At 58.6% G+C, this 20,533-nt stretch overlaps 1 protein-coding gene across 1 annotated transcript; it reads right to left on the bottom strand.

Annotated features, from left to right (window-relative positions):
• Nucleotides 1-2,846: 2,846 nt before the first annotated feature.
• On the bottom strand, nt 2,847-17,893 carry METRNL (meteorin like, glial cell differentiation regulator). The gene is made up of 4 exons (XM_043464365.1): nt 17,496-17,893; nt 11,328-11,713; nt 4,350-4,409; nt 2,847-3,367 (listed from the first exon to the last, which is right to left on the bottom strand). The coding sequence occupies exons 1-4, from the start codon at nt 17,654-17,656 to the stop codon at nt 3,045-3,047; spliced, it is 930 nt and encodes a 309-aa protein (XP_043320300.1). The 5' UTR covers nt 17,657-17,893; the 3' UTR covers nt 2,847-3,044.
• Nucleotides 17,894-20,533: the final 2,640 nt, after the last annotated feature.

Raw genomic sequence — 20,533 nt, 5'->3', positions numbered from 1 at the left:
GGTTTCCCTGGGTCCCAGTGGACCACACGGGCAGGTGTGGGTCAAGGCCAAGCCCTGGTGAGCACATGGCCCCTACACCTGGGGTCCATCCCACCCCAGCTCTTCCGGGCGGGCACCACGGTGCTGGGAATGAGGTCTGGGGCATATGATGAGCAGCCCGCAGCTGGAGGTTGCAGGGTCAGCCTGACTCCTCAGGTGGTCGGGACAGGGGAGAGGTGGGTGGTCCCCTTGCATTGGGGTGCAGGGGCCTGAAGCTTCAGGAAGCCCAGACCAGCAGGAGGAGAGGGCCAGGGACCCATATATGTCCTAGGAAAGCACATGGTGGAGAGGAGAAGAAAGCACCCTCAGCACAGGGGCGCTGTCAGGAAGCAGGAGAGCTGCTGCCCACAGACGCCACGGTGGCCGAGAGGCTCAGAAAGTTTCCTGATCTTGATGTTATTGGACAGCCCGGGACCTGGGGCTCCCACCAGCGTGCTGAGTGTCACAGAGGCCAAGAGAGTAGGGATCTCCTTAGGGTCTGCCAGGAGGAGGTGTTTCTCGGGTGGTTCCTGGGCCTTGGCCGACCGGTGCAGAGTGTGCAAGATGGGAGGGAGTGGACACGAGGGGTGGGGGTGGGGGTCACCACTTGGCAGGAGGAAGGTGGGATCCAGGGCACCCCGGGCCAGGACTCAGGACTCCTCCACGCCTCCCCTTCAACCTCTGGATGGAGCCACAGGGCGCTGCCGGCCGCTCCATCCACAGAGAGACAGGGGTCGCCCGGAGCCAAGACAGAGACACTGGGCCAAGGGCCACTGGTCACTCAGAAGGACCCTCCAGAGATCCTCCAGGTGCCTAGTCCCCTCAGGCCTCCACAGTGTTGAGGGGGCAGGAGTTCTGGTGTTACAAGAGTGGGCTGGTGCATGCGGGGGGCCTCAGACCCCACAGCAGCCCCTGGGCAGCAGGAAGGCATGGGCTGGAGGGAGGTGGGGGCTCTGCACACCCTCAGAAATGGTGACCTTTCCAGCCCCTCCCCAACACCCAGCGGCCCTGGACTACTGCCAGGGCTCCGCTTGGCCAAAGAGAGAAACCTCCTACGTGCTGGCACCAGGTACCCACCTGCAGGGCCGCACTCTCAGCGCCAAACCCCACCCCCTCCCCAACCTGTCCGATGAGCTCCCTCCAGACAAGCTCCTCCAGACTTTCCCAAAAGGCCTCAGCCCCCAGGCACTTCCTGCAAAGCTTCAGCCTCACGTGGAGGAAAGGCTGCTGTCCACCGGACATCAGCACACGGGGTCAAGGCCCCGGAACCTCCTGGGGCAGATCCCGGTGTCCCTGTATTGACTGACGTGAGGGACGCCAGCCTGAAGCCCGACAATCTGGTTCTGCAGCATCCGCATGCCCAGAAAACCCAATGCGTGAACCCAGGAGCGGGTCAGCTCCTCCCCCGCCGTGGGCCAGGCACGTCTGCTGCTGTTACAGGCGTCCTCCTGGCATCAAGCATCCCAGTGACTAGCCACAGTGGGACCTGTGCCCGTCACCAGACCTGCTGCTTCAGGTCATCAGCCTGCTTCTCGTTGGGCAGGTATTGAGCACCTGCTTCTTGTTGCGACCTGCAGCAGCCCACAGGTCTGAGCCAGGGCACACCTGAGCGGACCCACAGGCCTGAGCCGGCAGACAGCCACTCCTCACGGTGTGCCTGAGTCTTCCGTGCAGCTGGCTGGGTGTTCGTTGATCAGTGTTGGCCTCTCCCAGGTCCTTGGCCTCTCAGCAGTTGCTTGGGAAGAATCACAGCCTTGGGTCTGATTACATGACACCCCAGCGACGCCCTTAACAGGATGAAGAGTGTCTCCTGAGATTTTTATCTTACCCAGAACCTGTGCATATGAACTCATTGGGAAATGAAGTCTTTGCAGGCATGATCAAGATGAGGTCTTACTGGATCAGGGTGGGCCTTGATCCAGCAATTGTTGGTCGTATAAGAGGAGAGACATGTGGACAGAGATACTCAGAGGGAAGAAGGCCAAGGGACAGCAGAACAGAGACTGTGATGAGTCCACCAGATCAAGGACCAAGGACTGTTGGCAACACCAGAAGCTGGAAGAGACAAGGAGGGGTCTCCCCTGGTGCTGTTGCAGGGAGTGCACCCCTGTGCACACCTTGATTTTGGATTTCTGGTCTCGAGAACCAGAAAAAGCATCTGTTGTTTAAGCTCCTGGGTTGTGGTCATCTGTTTCGGCAACTGTAGGGCACTGACTCATCCTTGAGGACATGGGGCTCAGAACAGCCCCTGGGTATCTAGACACTTGCCCTGGGATCAGGCATTTGGGAGAAGCTGAGGTCAAAGGGCAGGATCTGGGCTAACAGGAAGGGGATGGGGTTGGTCCACCAGAAAGGCAGGGGTTCTAAGTATGGAGCTAACAGCCTCACTTCGAGTTGGGTCCAGTATGAAACGTCCCTAACGCCAGGGCTGGGGTTAGGGGGGCGCTGACCCCAGGAGAAGACCTAACCTGGACCCCCAGCTAAGGGCCACACACCCCTGACCAGGGCCGAAGATAGACGCGCCATTGATCTGTCAAGAGGCTGGTCTTTATTCCCTGGAATGGAAACACCCTGCAGTCCCAAAATGATGATGGCTGGCAAAGCCCCTCCTTTAAAAATTCAAAAACAAAATGAAAAACCATTAGGTGTCTGGCTCCATAAATTTCCATCAAAAGAAACAACTTTGAATGGTACCCAAGCCTGGTGTCCGGCGTCGGCTGTGAGCTACAGCCCCCACACTTCACCCAACATACCAGCCAAACACAGTGACTTTAGATGCTCAGAAAACAGTACAAAACGGAACACAAAGGCATTTTACGACACGGGAGTTTGCTTCCTATGGACATTTCTTTTTTAAAAAAAATATAATAACTTAGTTGGCATGTTACAGCATCTCCGATCAATCCGTCAGGGAGTCCTTGGCCGGAACCTCGTGGGGCCGCATGCAGCGTGGGCCGCCCCAGCTTGAGCGCCAGGCACCCTCCACAGTGTGCGTGTCCACCGCTGCGGCCGCGGTCACCTGGCGCTCACTCCGTGCCCATCTCGCAGGGGTTCATCCCCCTCTCCTCAGCGTCCCTGTACATCCTTTGGAAATCCTTGAAGCGTGGGGCGCAGCCGAGCCAGGCCTCCCCAAAGTGCATGTGGCCGGTGAAGAGAAACTCGCCGTGCCCGGGCCGGACGCCGCACTCCAGGAGCGTGGAGACGCGCCCCCGCCAGCCTCCACCCTCGCCCTCGGGGGCTGGCCGGAACACCCTGCTCTTCTGTCGGTAGAGCCGGCTCACGTTCAGGTGGATGGCCGACTCCTGCCGCTCCGGCTCGTGGATCACTTTCTGGATGGAGCCTCGGACGACTGCAGAGGAAGGAGAGAGGGTCAGCAGGATGCTTACCAAGCCAACAGCACACCCCCCACCCCGCAGCAAACTGGGAGCTGATCCTGAATGCTGCCTTCCAGAAATTCTCATTAAAAAGCTCAATCCGCACACAAGAGGCTACCTAGGGGCTGCCCCACCACCCACACTGTCGGGGGGCAAAGATGCTCTTCTCTCAAGGGCCAGTCACAGAAGTGGGGGAAAACAGAAGACACAAACCTCATTGCGCACCAACTTTTCAAGTTGGAACAAGAAAAGTGACTGCACATAATACCCAAGATCTGCTGTGATTCTGCATCAAGATTGGACAGAAAGGGTGAAGCTTGGAGGAGAGCAAGGTGACAGGAAGGAGAAGGACAGAGCAGGCACAGCTTGGGGACCCGTTGCCTGGACCCAGATCCCCTCTGTGTGGGGCCAGAAAGAAGAAGGGGGATTGAATTTCCACTCCCCAACTGCCCTGGGAGCCTAGGGGGCCAAGTCAGGTCCCGCTGGGCCGGCTCCAGCAAACTCATACTGAGTGTTGCCACCCTTAACCCGAGAACGTTTGTGCCAACGTCACGAACAGGTAGAGGCTGAGTCCCTGACCTCAGCCCTGACCCCACCAGTGCCTCCGACTTCCACACTTCGGTGCCTGCAAGGGACCTGGGTGTGGGCGGGGCGCTGCAGAGAGGCTAGAGCCAGGACTTGGGCTCAAGCACAAAGCAGAAAAATGCTCAATATGTCCTCAAATAGGAATTCCCACCTTAAAGAGGAATTCCCAACTCTTGCCTGGTCCTGCACACAGGTCCCTTTCCTTGGGCTGGGGTGGGGTGGGGGCGGTCACTCTAAATGAGTGGAAAGGAAGGTATTTTCCCATGACCTGCAATTGGTGATGGAAGGGGGGCCAAGCCCAGTCTTCAGCAGAGTCTCTTCCCCCCAGGGGGTCTATGTCTCCCATATGGTGGGACCCTCCAGCATACTCACCAAAGTCACTGGTGCAGACGGCCAAGAGAACCTCTGTGTGGCTGCAAGGGCGACATGGGGCTGCAGGGAGAGAAGAGAGTCAGGTGCAGAGTCAGATGGGGCCTGTGGAAGCTCGAGGAACACAGACCCTCCTGCCTACAGCACACAGGTCACGTGACATCCTATAACTCCTCTGATGTCCGCAGCAACTGTCTAGGCCCCAGGCCTCTGCCACCAAGGAGCCAAGAGAGAAAGCAGGCGGGACCATGGCCTCTGCCTCGTGGGTAGGGAGATGCCTCTAGGAGCTCCAGGCTTACCTAGGCTGCCTGCGATGGCATGAAAATGAAGGGCAAGTGGGGTTTTGTGCAGGACTGCACTCAGCTCATGTCTGCAGTCACACTTGGCAAGGAGCCACTGGGCTCCAAGTCACTTCTCAGTGCCGAAACCAACCCATGCTCACCTGAAGCCGCATTCCTGACACCAGCCTGGCCAAGAGCCTCGCCTGGCCTCGGTGGCCAGGCCTGGAAATGCCAGGGCCTCCCATTCACACTGCCCATCCCCACGGTCCCATCTGCCACCCCCATTCCATAGGAGGTCAAAGCACTGTCTAGAAGCACCACAAGGCTGTGGCCCTGCTAAACGCATTGGTGGGAGTGAGAGATGTGTCCACCTGCTTCAGCAGTGGGGTCCTTATCTAACCGACAAGGCCAAGTGACCACCTCCAAACCCCTCCAGACACCTTTCACAGCAAGCTCAGTTCACAGAATCCCCTCTGAGATCCCCAGATGTGGGAGGGGGCCGATTCCTCCAGACAAACCAGTCCCTCTCGGTGGGCCTCTGCCCCGGGTCAGCCCTCCACCTACTGACTCAGACGGGCAGGAGCCCTCCAGAAAGGCTGGGGCAGGCGGGGAGAGAGAAACCGCGAGACTTGGGGGACCCCTGGGGACCACAGCACTCCTAACTCAAGAGTGGATGTAGGGAGACACGAGTTCATTACTTGGCTCTGATGTTGCACTTTTCCTCACCTGTTTCTAGGGGCCCAAACTCCCTAACAACAGAAACATTAGGTATGAGCGCTCACCAGGAAAAGCTTCCCTCGGCCCTTTCACATTCTAAAGGCCCCACAGGGTCTCCAGCCTTGACGCTCACTGGGCCTGGACGAAGCTACAGCTGTCCGCCTGCCTGGCTCTGAACTGGGCTGAGCTGTCACCTGCCCAAGGGGCTGCAGTGACTCAGCCCTAGAGGAAACAGGCAGACTCGGAGAACAGGAGGAGCCTCTGGAGCCCCGAGTGTGTGTGTGGGCAACCAGAGATGACCCTGGAGTCTCCAGCGTCCTGGGACGCCCTGAGGATGGACATGATGTGTCCAGAGTGCTGGCCTTCCTGTCCTGCCCCCGGCAGGGGTGGGTGCACGCGTCCCAGTTCAGTCTGGTGAGTGCATGACTCACGGGTGCTTCTGTCAAGTTATCAGGAAAAAGGAGAAGCCGCAGAACAAGAACAGCCTGTCGGATGCGTCGGAAGCATCTGAGAGGACGGAGCGCCTCCCGCCCCAGCTCCAAATCCCGAGCCTTCGTGCTCTTTGTCACGAGTGTGGACCCGCCAGCCTCAAGGCCTCCCCTAAAAAAAGAGGGTGGCCAACTGGGGGGGTCCCCCACCTCTAGCCTGCTGGGGGCCTGCTGCCCACAGTAGGCCTGACAGAGGTCACTATGGTGAGGAAAGTGGGCTGCACAGCCTCACGTGCCTTGGGGGGACTTGTATCTTATGAGAGGCAGCTCATGGTGGTGGAGAGACTTCCCGTCCTGGTGGTGCCCCCAATGCCCACTGGGGCAGAGGCCCCCACCTAGGGCCCTGGGGCCAGGCCTTGCAAGCTTCAAGGGCAGGGGGATGAGAGGCGAGGTCCGCACAAGCTCTCTAGAAGCTGAGACAGGCCCAGGCCACGGACCCTGGTCGGACTGCAGGCCTGGGTGTGTGTAATCGCCAAGCCCTGGAGCCTCACCTTCTGTGGGTCGTAGGCCCCAGGACCTTGGCTGAATGCTGGGGAGAAAGGTGGCACGAGCTTGTCCCGGGCCCTGACTCAGGCCCAGCCCCACAGAGGATGTCCGAGGACCCGGTGGCCCCAGGGGCAGATGGGCAGCAGCCTGCAGACCCTCCTGTCGAAGCCTCAATGAGCTGGCGCCACACTGACAGCTGGAGCTAACAAATCCCGCATCCCCTGCAACTCTCTATGACCCTGAGCTTTATGAAGTGTAGGCACCTTCGTGGAGAATCCAGGCTGCCGATGCTAGAATCCAGCAGCAGTCTGGAAACAATTATTAATCGGAGTCAGGCTTGTAAAGGCGGAGTGGAATGCACTGGTTCCTGACACATCGAATCTCGTTTCCTTGCGGGGAAGGTGAGGAGGGGGCGACCCAGGGGCCGGGTGGAATTCTGGCCTGTAGTTCTCGGAAAAGGGGAGGGGCGGGGGAGTGTGGACATGGAGCAGATTATTCTGGAATGTGTATAAAATGAACTGAATGAAGTGGGGAAAAAAACAGGGTCAAGGAGACTAGCCTGGGGGTGGCGTGGACGCAGGTGACAATGGCAGGTACACAAGGGAAGGGCAGCACCCCACTGTCAGGCTCCGGGCAGCCTGACGCCCAAGGAGATGTTTGCAGATGGGGGGATGCTGCTTCAGCAGGTGGGACGGCCCAGGTAAGGATGACTAGGGAGGAGATCTTGTGTGAGACACCCTCTGGGGTCTCCAGCGCAGCCTTGCCAGGTGGGGAAACGCAGCATTTTAACAGGGAGGAAAGTGCAGGTGGCAACGTGGCCAGTGTTCCCTAAGCCAAGAGCCTCCTCTGATCGGCACGACAACCCCGCGCTCATCCCAACTCCAGGCTGCAAGGTAACATCGCCCCACAGGACCCTGAGGGAACTGACTGAGGCTGGTCGCCCCCTGTAGAGGCCCCACAAGCACAAGGAACTACCCCCCTCACCAGCTATCTCCCCCACACCTGCTCTCCTCCCTTCCTTTTCCTGGTGAGCAAGGGGTCACACCTTCCACCCCAAGAGCCCGGAGCTGGGTAAGATGAAAAGTAATCTTAATAATGACTTGGGGGGCTGGAGAAGCACTGGTGCAAGAAAACTAAATTTTCAGGGAAAAAATTAAGTTCTCTTCTGTTTCCAGGAGATAACCAAGTTTCTTCTCACTTCTGCACGCTGTTGTTTATCTCCCACAGCCCATCAAGGCCACCCCTATATTCTAAGGTGCCTGAGGGGGGGATGTCAGCAGGGGCCCCTCAAAGGGATCATTTGCCTCTGACTCATCAACAGAGTGGTTTCAAAGGGGACGGGGAGGTGAAGCCCATCAGAAACTATGGGACCCAGGCCGCCTCACCCCACCTGGCACCCACAGGCAGCGATGGGTGTCACTTCTGAGCCTTCACGGCTGGCACAAAGGGGAGTCCTCCTGCCCCTCCCCACCCTTCAGCTGTGGGTCTAAAACACCACTGCTATCCCCCTTCACCTGCACACAGAGGGCCAGCTCTGGGTGGGCATCACACACAGCCCACCCCTGCTTCTCAGCTCCCTAAGCAATAAAAGAATAGGCTGGAATCAGGGGTCCCAGAAGAACCCCCAAAATGGGGTCTGCCTCTGTCTCTTAGAACCAGATCGAGTAACACCCCTGCCCTCCCTTGCTGGCCACCCCAACGGGTCCCCCAGCCCACAGGGCCATGGGGTTGCTGACGGTGCCCGTTTACCCAAGTATACTGGGACCCTGCAGAAGATGGTCGGCCGGGGCCACAGTGAGGCCTCAGCATACAGTCCAGGCGTGGCCTGGAGCTTCTTCCACTACTGAGCTGCATCTGGCTGCTCGCCTGCCTTTTATATCCTGCCAGGAGGAGGGAGTGTTGGGTTCCTCAGGTGCCTGGCGAGGCCCTCGTGGGAGGGGGACGGGGAGAGGCAGGTCCTCCTGCTCCGGCCACGTGGCAGCCCAATCCTGAGTTCCCCAGGGCTGAAGGACCCCTGCCGCCCGCTTGCCCCTCTGTCTCCGCCTGCCTCTCCGTTCTCGCCTCTTCTTTGGCTGTCGGCACGTCTCAGTTCATACGAGGCAGCCGATTGTGCAACATGATGAACACGAGGCTGACACGCTCACCGTAAACACGCCCGGCGGAACCACCCAGAACTGCGGCCGGCAAGGCTCATGCACATCTCCCCTCCTCCAGGATCCCGGCCCACAGGGCCTCTCCTCTCATGTCAGCACAAACTGGAACTCGTGACTCATCGTCGAGGGAGAAGGCTTGTCCACCTCCCCAGCAGGTTGCTTCCTGGGCTGCTCGTCCCCAGGACATGCGCTCACCTTCACGGCCCACGCACCAGGGACCCGGCTTCACCGGGGTCTCCCAGCTGGAGCCAGGGCCAGACAGGAGGGCGCTGCCCTCTGAGAGCCCGCCTGGCCCCAGGGGAGGTCACTGCTGCCAGATGGCTGGCACCAGCATTCCACATTACGTACTCATTCCTTTGGCATTAAAAGCTTAGGGACGCATCCCTGGGGAGAAGGGACAGACCAGCCTCCCCGGATCCCTGCTGCCCTCGCCTCCTTCAGGACAGAGAGGTGCTGGGCCCATAGCTGCCAGACCCTGGGAGCATCTTGAGTCCCCGTCTCAAGTTCTAAAAGTCACTGCGTCTGTACTGCCCCAGGCCAGCGCCCCAGCCACTGGGCAGATAGATGGACACTTACACCCCAACACCCCCAGGGTCCCTGGGATCCCTGCAGGCCCCAGATTTAAAGAGACACTCCAGGGCCAGGCAAGCATATGGCTGGGGGTAACAAGGGAACCCCAGCAGCCCAATGTCCAGCCGCAGCCATGCAACCAATGTGGGGCCCTGGCCAGTGACCAGATGACCCACCCCATCACATGGGGCCTCCTCCCTGGGGCCCTGTGGGGCTCTCCCAAACCCACTTACTGCCCTAGCCTGGAAACATGGGCCTGGGGCCTGGGGAAGCACAGACCCTGGGCCCAGAGAAGGGGAGAGAAAGTCTCGGGTCCCCAGGGCTGAGTCACAGGCTGAGTCACCCCAGGTTGCAACCATACTGTGAATTTTCCACCACAGACTCCAGTCTGCGCTGACCGGAGCACCCAGGTGGCATCACGGAAAGGCCTTTACACCATGGCCTCTGAGAATCTGGTGGGAGCCGCACAGCAAAGTGGAACAAAGTTCTAGCCAGAGAGAATGTGTGGCCAGTAGCCCAATGGCTTCAACCCATCAACATTTTATCAGTAAAAGGAATGCTAGTGAGTTCCTAATATCTGCCCCCATCGCCATGGTCAGGCACATCAAATTTGGTGACTGGGTTTTTCCAGAACTTGTTTTTATGGCGAGTTTATCTCCAGTGGCTCCCCGCTCCATACGCATACACACCAGAGTGAGCCGGTGATCACTTGCTGGTGATCAAGATAAAGGCTGTTGTGGTTAAAGTTTTATTCAAGTCCTGGGGTTTTATAGCCACTTTCAGCATTCCTGACAGGGTCCTATCCAGTCAGGCCCTGAGGGGAGGGGTGCTACGTGGACAGTCAGGCCCTGGGGGCAGGGGTCCTACCTGGGCAGTCATACACTGAAACTCTATAACAGACCACTTTAGGTTGAGAGAGAGTTAAGGTTTTGGAAACTCATCGGAGTCAAGAACAACAGGACAACATACTGTAGATTCACACTCAGGAGAAAAGTCTACATTTCAAATCCTAGGAGGTCTGAGTTTTTCCAGTGGAAGATTTTATTCACTAAAATGTGGAGATTATACTATTCTTGGGGCTGATCCGCCCCTCATGCCAGGTGTTTGGACCTCAGCACTGCTGACGTGTGGGGCCAGGTCATCCTCCATGCTGGAGGGACCATGCCAACACTTGGGGCCAGCTCATTCTCCGTGTTGGGGCTGCCCCATGCATTACAGGGTGTGAGCAGCACCCTTGCCTCACCTCCATCACTTGATGCCAAAGCACCCCCCAGTGCCCGTCATCTCAGCTGGTCATTGACGAACAGCTGCCTGGAACCTGTCCCCAAGATGATCTGAGCTCCCACCTTCCCCTTGGGAGGCATCTTGCTACCAACTAGTTTGGGAATTGACAAAAGATGGTGCAGATGGTTCACCCAAGTGCTGTCAGCCCCCGCCCCACACAATCGGACCCCGTGAAGCCATCTGTGCCTCGGGGCTAGAGCCCCACCGGGCCTGGATGTCCCTGATGAAATGACGAGGACCCTGAGTTTGCCCTGTGTGGGAGCTCTTGGGGTCACACACTCCTCTCTGCCCACAGAACTTTCCAGAGACCAACACTGCTCCACACAGGGTGCAGCAGAGCTGTCTGCTGGCCTCAAAGAGAAGGAAGGAAAATCTGAAGCCAACACACCAGCCCTCGGCCACCCAGAGACTCTCTCAGGGACCTCACCCAAAGTCCCCAGATCGTCACAGCCTCTCAGCCACCCTGCCTGGCATGGCGCTGATGCCCTCAGCTCCACATGGACGAGTCCTCACTGACACTCACACATAAATCGGCTCGGGAACCCAGGACCAGCCCGCGATTCAGGACACCCCAGCTCTGGAACAGGAATCAGCCTCAGCTCCCACCCAGAACTCAGATGTTTCAGGGGCTGCAGCTGACACCCAAAACACCTGACCGACTCGTGTGTCAGAAGAAACTCTGGAGGAGTTTGGACGGTAACAGCACCCATTTCCAATTGCAGCCACAGCTGGCCCAGCGGAGAAGAGTGTATTGGGGCCAGGACTGTGTCACGGCTCTGTTCCGACCCACAGCCATCATCCTGAGTCCACACTGCCCACAGCACGCCGGGGGCAGCCTTGGCCACCCTCGGGCAGACCCGCCAGGTCTGAAGCCCAGACTCGGGCAGCGTGATTCTTCCCCATGGGAGGAGGTGGGGGCAGGAGACGACGGCTGCGGGGCAGGCCCAGCAAACAGGAGAGGACCCCCCCGAGGCCACCCCCGCACCCTGCGCCCACACTCACCCGACAGGGCGTGCAGGTCCGGCCCCGCGCGCCTGCTGGTCAGCTCGTACTGGAAGCCCGTGGTCCTCCTGCTGATGTCTTGCTGTGGCGTCGCCTCCACGAACAGGCCCCCCTGCTCGAAGCCGAAGCACGGCGCCTGGCCGGGCCCGAGGTCCCCGTCCCGCACCAGCAGTTTCAGTTCTCCAGTCTTTTCCAAATAAATATTGGCCCCCGAGGAGCCCCTGAGGGGCTTGATGCACAGAGTCAGGTGCCGGGAGGGCGAGAAGGTGTTGGGGCGCAGGTTCACGATGAGCGCCCCGGTCGGGTACATCCACTCCACGGTGCCCGCCGAGCAGCGCAGGTAAACTTGCTCCACCTCCTTCCTGTGGGCCTCGTGCGTCAGCCCGCTGCGGAGAGGGGGAGACTCGTCAGTCGGGAGAGGCACCTGAGCACCGCGGTAAGGCATCCGCCTACAATGGGGGAGCCGCAGTAGACATGGGTTCGATCCCCAGGTGGGAAAGATCCCCTGGAGGAGGGCACGGTGACCCACTTCAGTGTTCTTGCCTGGAGGATCCCCATGGACCGAGGAGCCAAGCAGGCCACAGTCCATAGGGTTGCAAAGAGTCGGACACAACTGAGGCAGCTTGGCACAGCACGGCAGCACCCCTTGCCCAGACAGGTGTGGGCGCTGTCGCCACCATGCAGCTGAGGGCCCATCTCCAGGGAGGGGGGTGCGGCCATGCTGTCCCACTTGTCCGGCTCTGAGCACTCTAGTGCGTGTGGGAGCTCCCGGGCCCTCTCAATACCCCGACACTCCACTGGCCTCTGAGCCCAAGTCCTTGGGGTCTCTCCCTGAGCTGGGATGATGATGGGTGCGGTGGAGGTGGGAAGCACGGAACGGATGTATCTTCCAAAAAATAAACAGGGAAACACCAGCCAGACGTTGGCACCAACCCAGGTTCCCGATGACCAAATGAGGGTCAGGAAGCTCATTTGATGGGAGATTCCCATTGAGTGGAGTGGAGACCAGGGAGCAGATTCAAGTGACAGGAAGCACGCTGGAATGCCAAAATGCCATACAATAAAGAATGCACTCCAGGGAGCAGCTTTTAAACCAACGGGAACATTAGCAATTTGGTGGTTTGGGGGGGGGGGCGGCGTTGTTGGAGGTTGTCGGTGAGTTTTGTCTTTAGGGTCCCCTTTAGACACAATGTTCCTATTGTCTTGAAGGCAATGATGTGACCGCTTTGTCATTCATTTGAGAACCCGAAGACCCTGCATTGCCAATCGTGGTTTGTTGTTGTTGTTGTTTTTTCCAAAACAAACTCAAATCATCAAAGCAAAATACAAAAGTCAAGAGAAGGTCCTCCACGGGGAGACACGGGAGGGAACTATGGAAAAACATTACAAAAGATCTGTGGATGCCTGTCTTCCTGATGGGGACTGCTGAGGAGTTCAGTGGGTTTCAGTCCTAATAAATGCCAAACAGGAAAAAATGAAGTGTGCTATGCTCTTGGGGTGGCAGGTCTTGAGTAAGTTGTAACATTATGTTTTCGAGAAATTGAAACCATCAAAAACGTTCAAGTTTCCCCTACTCAAACTTGTAATGTAAATGTCAGCTTGTGGTGACGGTTACGTCATGACCACCGAGCAGCCCTGGAACTCAACCCGGTGACTTCAACTAAGTGTTTTATTACATGAAATTTGGTTCTGATCAGATCTCAGACAGGTTCACCCACATTCTTAGGATTTTTATGTGAAATAAACAATGCTATATTCAGAGCCCTGGCCTGAGTGAGTTACCAGAAACCTTTTCTGCAGAGGAGAAAACACATAACATATGGTTTGCATTTACTGTTGGTGACTCACGCTCCGGGCCCCGAAAAGCCTCGCTTTTCATACGACGGCCAGCTGCAGGCTGGGGCTGCACAGTCACCCTGCAGACCACATCAGAAGGACGTGTCAAGGAGGTGAACTCCCTCCTAACCCCACTCCCCACCCCCAAGGCCCTGGGTCATAGGCAGTCTGGCCTCAGACGCCTACTGGGGCCGCACACGCAGAACAGACTTACAAATTACAGCCACATAAAACTCACACAAGCTCATCTGACACACAGGAGGGGATGGGTGTAATTACAGTGCCGGGTGACAAAATTAGACTAAATGGTGTGTGGTTGCCACAGATGACTATAATCAGCCCTGCTCTTATGCAGCCACACAAACTTTATCACGGTGTCCCTCCTCTCCTGGCTCCAGCCTCGAGGGGCATCTGGACACTTGCCCCATGCCCAGGCACCAAGCCTCAACTCTCTCTCCCACAAAAACCATCCCGTCAAAGGCTTTGCTTCCCTCTCAGTGGGAAGAGGGGACCCTAGGGGTCGAGGGAGTGGAGAACCCACGGCAGAGGCTGTGGGTACCTCTCACTAAGTTGTCTTAACCTCAACAGTGGAGGGGGAAGAGGGAGTGGACTTACCCTCCACCCATGTCTTGGCAGGGGTGAAGGGGGCCCTCATGGGGACTGATGGCCAGCCCACACTGCCCAGGGGGAGGTGGACCTGAGGCCCTGGGGGCTGCCACCACCAGCCTGTTCACGTGACCACATGCATCCATTTACTCACAACTCACTCGCCACCTAAAAGAGAACTAGGAACAAAAAGACAGTGGATAGAGAAGAAATACGGAGCCCATCACTTTACCCTCTAGCAGGTCCACCCCATCCCCAGAACCTACACAGGCTCTGCTCTGCCTCTTCTCTTTTTTTAAATTACTTATTTTTATTTATTTATTTGGCTGTGCCAGGTCCTACTTGCGGCACACAGGGTCTGCTATCTTCATTGTGGCACACAGGACCTTTAGCTGCATCATGTGAACTCTTAGTTACGGCATGTGGGACCTAGTTCCCTGCCCAGGGATCAAACCCAGGCCCCCTACATTCTGAGCACGAGTCTTAGCCACCGAACCACCAGGGAAGTCACCACCTCTGCTTCTCTCTTGTTCTAGTAAAACATCAGGACCAAGACTCCCACTAGGCGCCCAACACAGGAGTGTCCACGGTCACATCACAGCAAGAGCTCCATTCAGACAGACATCTGCTTGGTTCAGCCTGGGGCCAGCTGAAGCAGAAGATTCACGGTCTACCTAGTACCTACCGGAAAATCTAGTCACCACTGAAAGACTGAAAATGCAAAAGTGCTATTAATGCAAAAGTGCTGGAGATGCAAACACACAACACATTGGTAATGGTCACTGCTGATGGTATTTTACGATTTTCATATAACATGCAAGTGACATCCTAACCAAGCAAAAATGAAATAACTATGCCCTGATGTGATGAAGCTAAAGGATTCAGGGGAAAAAAAAAAATGGTTCTATTCATCCTCAGGAAACTGAGAAAACTGATTTGATCTTGGATTATTTAAACTGAGTTAATGCATTAAAAAGGTGGAGGGGGGGAGAGTTGGCAAGTGTCACTCCCAGGAGGACCCACACCTGTGGAGCACCTTTCTGGGAAAGATGGCAAATTCCAAGTTGCTACAGGGACTATCTGACGGGGTCAGTGTGGAAGCAGCAGAGCCCACACCACTCGTACCCACAGCCTGGTCCAGACCCTGAGTCACCAAAAGGAAGTGATGGTCTCTGGTTGACTAAAGTCAGGAAGAGCTTCAGATCAAGGGCGAAACCAAAAGGCTCTGCTTCCTGGAGTTACCTTTCATTTCCCCACCTCACAGGAGAGACAGCCCAGGTGTGACATACTAACTGGCAGTGCCCAGCCCGTCGCAGTGGGAAAGTTCATGGTCCACCTTTATGACCAGGGTCTAATAAAGATAGGACGCATCCTGTCCTGGCCGAGGGAGAGGGATTTCAAAACTCTCTACTTAATTACTTGGATACACCCAGAAACACATCCAGCCTGTCAAATGTGAGTGGCCAGTGTCGTAAAAAAGCAACTCCCTTCCTATCAGGGGATCAGAAACCACCCTGCGCATTGGGGCTTGCACCACCCTGTGCCGTCTTTAGAACAGCTCATAAAAAGTCATAAATGCTATAGAATCAGCAGGCAAACCGGTGCACCAGGGTAAGAATCTGTCAGCTGATCTGTGGAAAAAAAAAAAAAAAAAAGGTAACTGGAGGGGTAGCGATTACAACCCTGGTGTGGGGGGAGGGGGGTCTTATGCTCCTGGAATGTGACTTGGACCTCTCTCTGCGCCGGATCCTACCCATAACTTCTACAGCCACTGCAGCCTCCCTTGACAAGTTTCTACCTCTAGGTTGAGTGGAGGACATTGGAGGGTGTCCAAGACCAGGGGTTCATTAGCAGTGATGGAGGGAGAGGGGATACAGGCAAGCGACTCTGCTTCTCCAGATAGATAAGAGGATGCACAGGAAGAAGAAGGGATTCCTCTATCCACCACAAACACCTGCATGGTCCCCAGGGGAGGCATCCTCTGCACACTGGTCCTCCAAGAATGTGAAAAGGGTATCAGCTCCTCCTCTGAAAATTCAAGCTCACAGGGGTGGGACTGAGTTTCTGTTTTTGATCTGCCGAAGCAGGACACCCCAAGGCCTCATTTTGGGGATGCACTGATTCATCCAGCAGAGGCTGCAAAAGCAGGGAGTTTAATTACCAGCGAGGGGGGAAAGGGCAGCCCCAGAAGAGCGTGTCAGAGTCAGAGGCTCCCAGCCAGCTCTGTGCCGGCGCCAGCATTCTCCAGGCTAACCCTCCCCCGGAGCTCGGATCGGCCGTGCAGGGCCCAGTCTCAGCTCCACCAACCCCTGCTGCCGGGAGACCTTCTGTAGCCCAGAGGGCGGGTGACACCAGCCCAACCGCCCAACCTCAGGAGCCCCGGACCTTCACTCTGGGATGGGTGGGACGTAGAGAGAAAGGAGCAACGTAATTGCCAATTTCCACAGAGAACTGGGGGCTTCCCGGGCGGCTCAGCAGTAAAGAATCCGCCTGCAATGCAGGAGACACCGGTTTGATCCCTGAGCGGGGAAGATCCCCTGGAGGAGGAAATGGCAACCCACTCCAGTATTCTTGCCGGGAAGATCCCACGGAGGAGCATGCACAACTGGGTCTGGACTTATCCAAGATGACCAGCAGCTGCCCTGCTGACGCACAACCCAGCACCCTGGCACAACCCTGCCCTTCTCGGAAAAACCATCTTCACTCAAAACAACCCCATGACACCCCCACAGCATGAGGTGTCTGCCAGCGGGAGTCTTCCCACCAGAAGGCAGCGTTTAAGGGGCCCTGCATGGTGGGACGCCCGGACACCCAGACCCCAAGAGAGTCCCGGCCCACTGTGTTTTCGGAGAAGACGACCCTAGATCTCCCTCGCTCTGCAAACTCTTGAACCCGCAACTTCAGAAGCACATGCCGTCTTCTCCGACAGCGAGGTGCCGGGCTCCGGCCGGCGCCTTGGCAGACGGCTGTTCTCGTCCTGAGTAGCTGCGCTCTCACCAACCACCCCCCCTCCCCGCCCACGCTTGTGACTTGCCTGTCACACTGCAGTTTAAAAAAAAAAAGTCCTCGGCTGCCTGCCTTGGCGGAGGGCGTGAAGGGGGGTCGCCGAGCCCAGCGCGCGCTGCCAAGGGCGGCCTGACCTTCACCAGGCGGGGCGGGGGGCTCGACCAGGCCCAGAACTCGCCCGGCGCAAGGTGCCCGCCCGCGGTCTCCGCCCGCACCGACGTGGTCAGCGCGCGGTCAGCGCCAGGGCCCCCTCTCCGACCACCGGAGCCGCCGCTCCTTCCTACCAATCCGTCTGTCCCTTCCCGCTCGGCCCTGAGCGCAGGCCCGGCTCCTCCCGGCCCGGGGCGCGCAACTCCTCGCCGAGGGCAGAGCCCTGGAAGGGCCAGAGGGCTGACCCCCGATCGCCTCCAGTGAAGGGTCGCGGGGTCCGGGCTGCTGCTCTCTGGGAACCAAGCGGCGACCCGTGCGATCCTGCGCCGGGAGAGCTGGCTGCCGGACCGAACCGACCCCACCGCGCTGCAGGCGCGCCTTCCCCTGGGCGTCTCCAGGGTCGGGGGACCGGGACGCCGCGGGCTCTTTTGTTCTAGAACCGGGGGCGGGGGAGGGCGGGGACCGCACTCGGCCTGGAGAGCGGGCCCCCGGGCCCCCGAGCCCCCGCGCGCTCGGCCCGCGCGGGAGGGGAGTGGAGGCGAGGGCCGGCCTCGCGCCGCACGAACTCACCTCCCCTTCCAGCTGCACAGGTCGCTCGAGTACTGCGCGCCCGCGCCGCCCAGTAGCACGGCCAGCAGCAGCAACAGCGGCGGCGGTCCAGGGCCCGGGGCGGGGGGCCTCGGCCACAGCTGCCCCGCGCGCCCCCCAGCCGCCCGCGTCGCGCCCCGCATGCTCTGGCTCCGGCTCGGCCGCCGGTCCCGCGTCCGCGCCAAGCGAGCAGACCCTCAACCCGGCGCGGCCGGGCGGCCGGGCTCCGAGTTCAGGAGGTCAGGTCGCGCGCCCCCCGCGCCTCCAGGGCGGCCGCCCGCCCATCCCCGCCGAAGTCGGGGCCGCCCGAGCCGCTGGAGCCGCTGCACCCGTGCGCGAAGATCCGCGCCCGCCGCCGCCGCCAGAGCCTCTGAAGTCTGCAAGTCCGCGGTCCGGGTCCCGGCTCAGCTGGGGGGCGGCGCCCGTCCCACCGCTCCGCCCCCGCCCCGGGTCCGCCCCCGCGCGCCGGAACCCCGCCCCTTGCGCCCGCGCCCCGCGCCCAGTGCGCCCGGCTGGACGCGGCGGATACCCGAGTCTGCGGCGTGGCAGGGGCGCGGAGCGCCGGGGGCGTGTGGCTCGGGGGTGGGACAGGCTAGGACGCCGCGGAGAGGAGAGGGCTGCGCGAGGGACGGGGAGTAGGGCCCGGGAGGGAAGAGCCAGGTTGGAAAGTGGAATTTCGAGCGGGAGGGGGAAGGGCAGCAGCGCGTCCCGGGCTTCTAAGGTGCGGGGGCGGGGTAGAAACCCGAGACCCAGTGTCTGTGCAGACCCTAGCCGAGCGCCTGGCCGGCAGGTCCCTCCCGCCGGCAGACTGAGTCCGGAATGGCCTCTGGGATGTAGCAGGGGCGCCTGGCCGTGTCACTGCTGTGTGACCAGCCTGAGGCCGTCAGGGATGTTCCTGGCACCCACCCTCGACGGGATTTGAGTGTGCTTTGCGGAAGTTCAGACTGTGCCGTCCCGCGGCCCACGGGGGAGGGGAGGCCCGGCTGTGGCCGACTCACAGTTGAGTGTGAGGTGGACCCTGGGACACCCATTCCACAGAAAGGCTCTGGATTTGACGGCCGAGGTCACCGCTTCTGTGCATCCCTCCCCCTGCGGCTGCCCCCCACCCCACCCCGCCATCCCTGCTCCAAAGTTAGCCTCCTGCCCGATTCACCAGCTTCGCACTTGATTTTCGTGGTGGGGACCCTCTCGGGTACTGTAGGGTTTTAGCAGCATTCCGGAGTAGCAGCCCCCGCACCGCCAGGCTTGGCGACAGGACCTGTCTCCAGATGCTGCCAAATGCTCCCTGGGTGCAAGGTTTCCTTCTGAGCTCCCTGTTTTCGCAGCACCCAGTCTCCTGATCGCAGCATGAGGAGAGCTGCTGCCTTCCCCAGGTGGTCACTGGGGCCAGCAAGTGCCCGACATCCAAACAGGAGGACATAGGCAACTCAGAGGACCCTGGCCTCTGGAAGGATGATAAGGATCTACCAGGTGGAGGGAGGGAGCCCTGGCACTCCAGCCAGCCAACCCAGGGATCACAGAAGCAGGTTTTTCTGCTTCCTCAGACTCGGGTGTTGATTTGAGTTCCAGAGTCTGAAACTCCGTCAAATAGAGAAATCTGACCTGGTTTTAGCATTTCTTTTCCAGCCAATATACATTTCGGGAGGAATTGCAAATGACCCATGGGGGAGGGGAGTTACTTCCTATTATTTTTGCATTGCACCGTTTCATTTGGTTAGAGTTTGGAAGTCTAAGTCGGTTGTAGAAATGGAATTATCACCCTCTGGAGAAGCCGGAGGCTGCAGGGTCCAAAACAGATGAGCCTGGGAGACAGCCTCTGGAGTGCTGGGGCAAGGCTGGGGGCGTGGTTCACCCTTGAAGGGGTTTACAGTTGAAGAATCTGCTTAAGGCAACCCCGAAATAGCAGGTCTACCCACCCAGCCTAAGCCTGGAGCAAGGACCTTGCCTGGTCATAAATAGTGATGTCATCCCAAGACCCAAAGTCAGCTTTGAGGCTGGAGGACTCTACAAACATCCATTCCCGGCTAGAGGGCCTGCTGCACCCCCTCACCACACCCCTTTGGAGTGTGTGCCCCCTCCCCTCCTTGCTGCAAGTACCAGGGTGCAGAACTGCTCTGAGAAGTGAGTGAGCCAAGTGAAACTGCCACCCAGGCAGCAGGGGAGAGGGGTCTGCTGCTCGCGGATCTGGAAACTGCAACCACTTCTGTGCACCTCTCATCCAGGGCACTGTGGGTGGTAAAGAAAGGCTATACAAGCAGCCTGACTGGGCTGAAGGGCCCTGGGGCCGGTCAGGGTCCAGGTCTTCACACAGGACGGTGTGGGCCGGTTTGAGGGCCCCTTCATGTTACAAATGCAGAGACTGGGTGCTGTGAGCCTGAGTGATCTGCTCCAGGGTTTCAGAATTCTATAGTGACCGCTGGACCAAAGAGGAGAGCCGTTTTGCCGGGGCGGGGGGGGGGGGGGGCAAAGTGGAGCTGATTCCTGTCCCAGGCTCAGGACCGTGACCTGGAAAGCTGCCAAACCACCTCTGCCCAGGTCGACTTCCCTAAAACAAGCTCAGCACAATGGTGCTTGCCGGACCAGTGGAGCAGCGACCAGGAGCCAGCTCTGCAGCCTTCAGTTAATAATATATCCGCATTGGCTCAGCGATTATAGCACCTGTGCACATTAATGCAAGATGTCAGTAAGAGGAATCGGGCAGGGCAGGGAGTATATCGGAACTCTCTGTAGTATCCGCTTAGCTTTCTGTAAGCCTAGGAAATTTAAGACGATTGAAGACAAAAGTTCTAGCAGCGTTCTTGGGAGAATCTGATAGACTCTTGGGACAGTCCGACCTAAGTCTCTGTGACAGGCCCTCACTTCTGGGGACACAGGTACCTCTGGATTCCTGGAGGGTCCCTGAAGCAGGAATTTCCAGATTTCCCTCCTCCTGTCGAGAGCCAGCCTGGGGGTGGGGCCACAGCAGCAGAACTGGTTCCTCAGTCTGCACTCAGCTCCTGGGCACCTCTTTGTCCTGCAAG

This window comes from Cervus canadensis, chromosome 1 (assembly GCF_019320065.1).
Source record: "Cervus canadensis isolate Bull #8, Minnesota chromosome 1, ASM1932006v1, whole genome shotgun sequence".
In the NCBI taxonomy this organism is placed as follows: domain Eukaryota; kingdom Metazoa; phylum Chordata; class Mammalia; order Artiodactyla; family Cervidae; genus Cervus; species Cervus canadensis.
The sequence above is the reverse complement of the archived record's forward strand: the minus strand, read 5'-3'. Positions and strand labels throughout refer to the sequence as shown.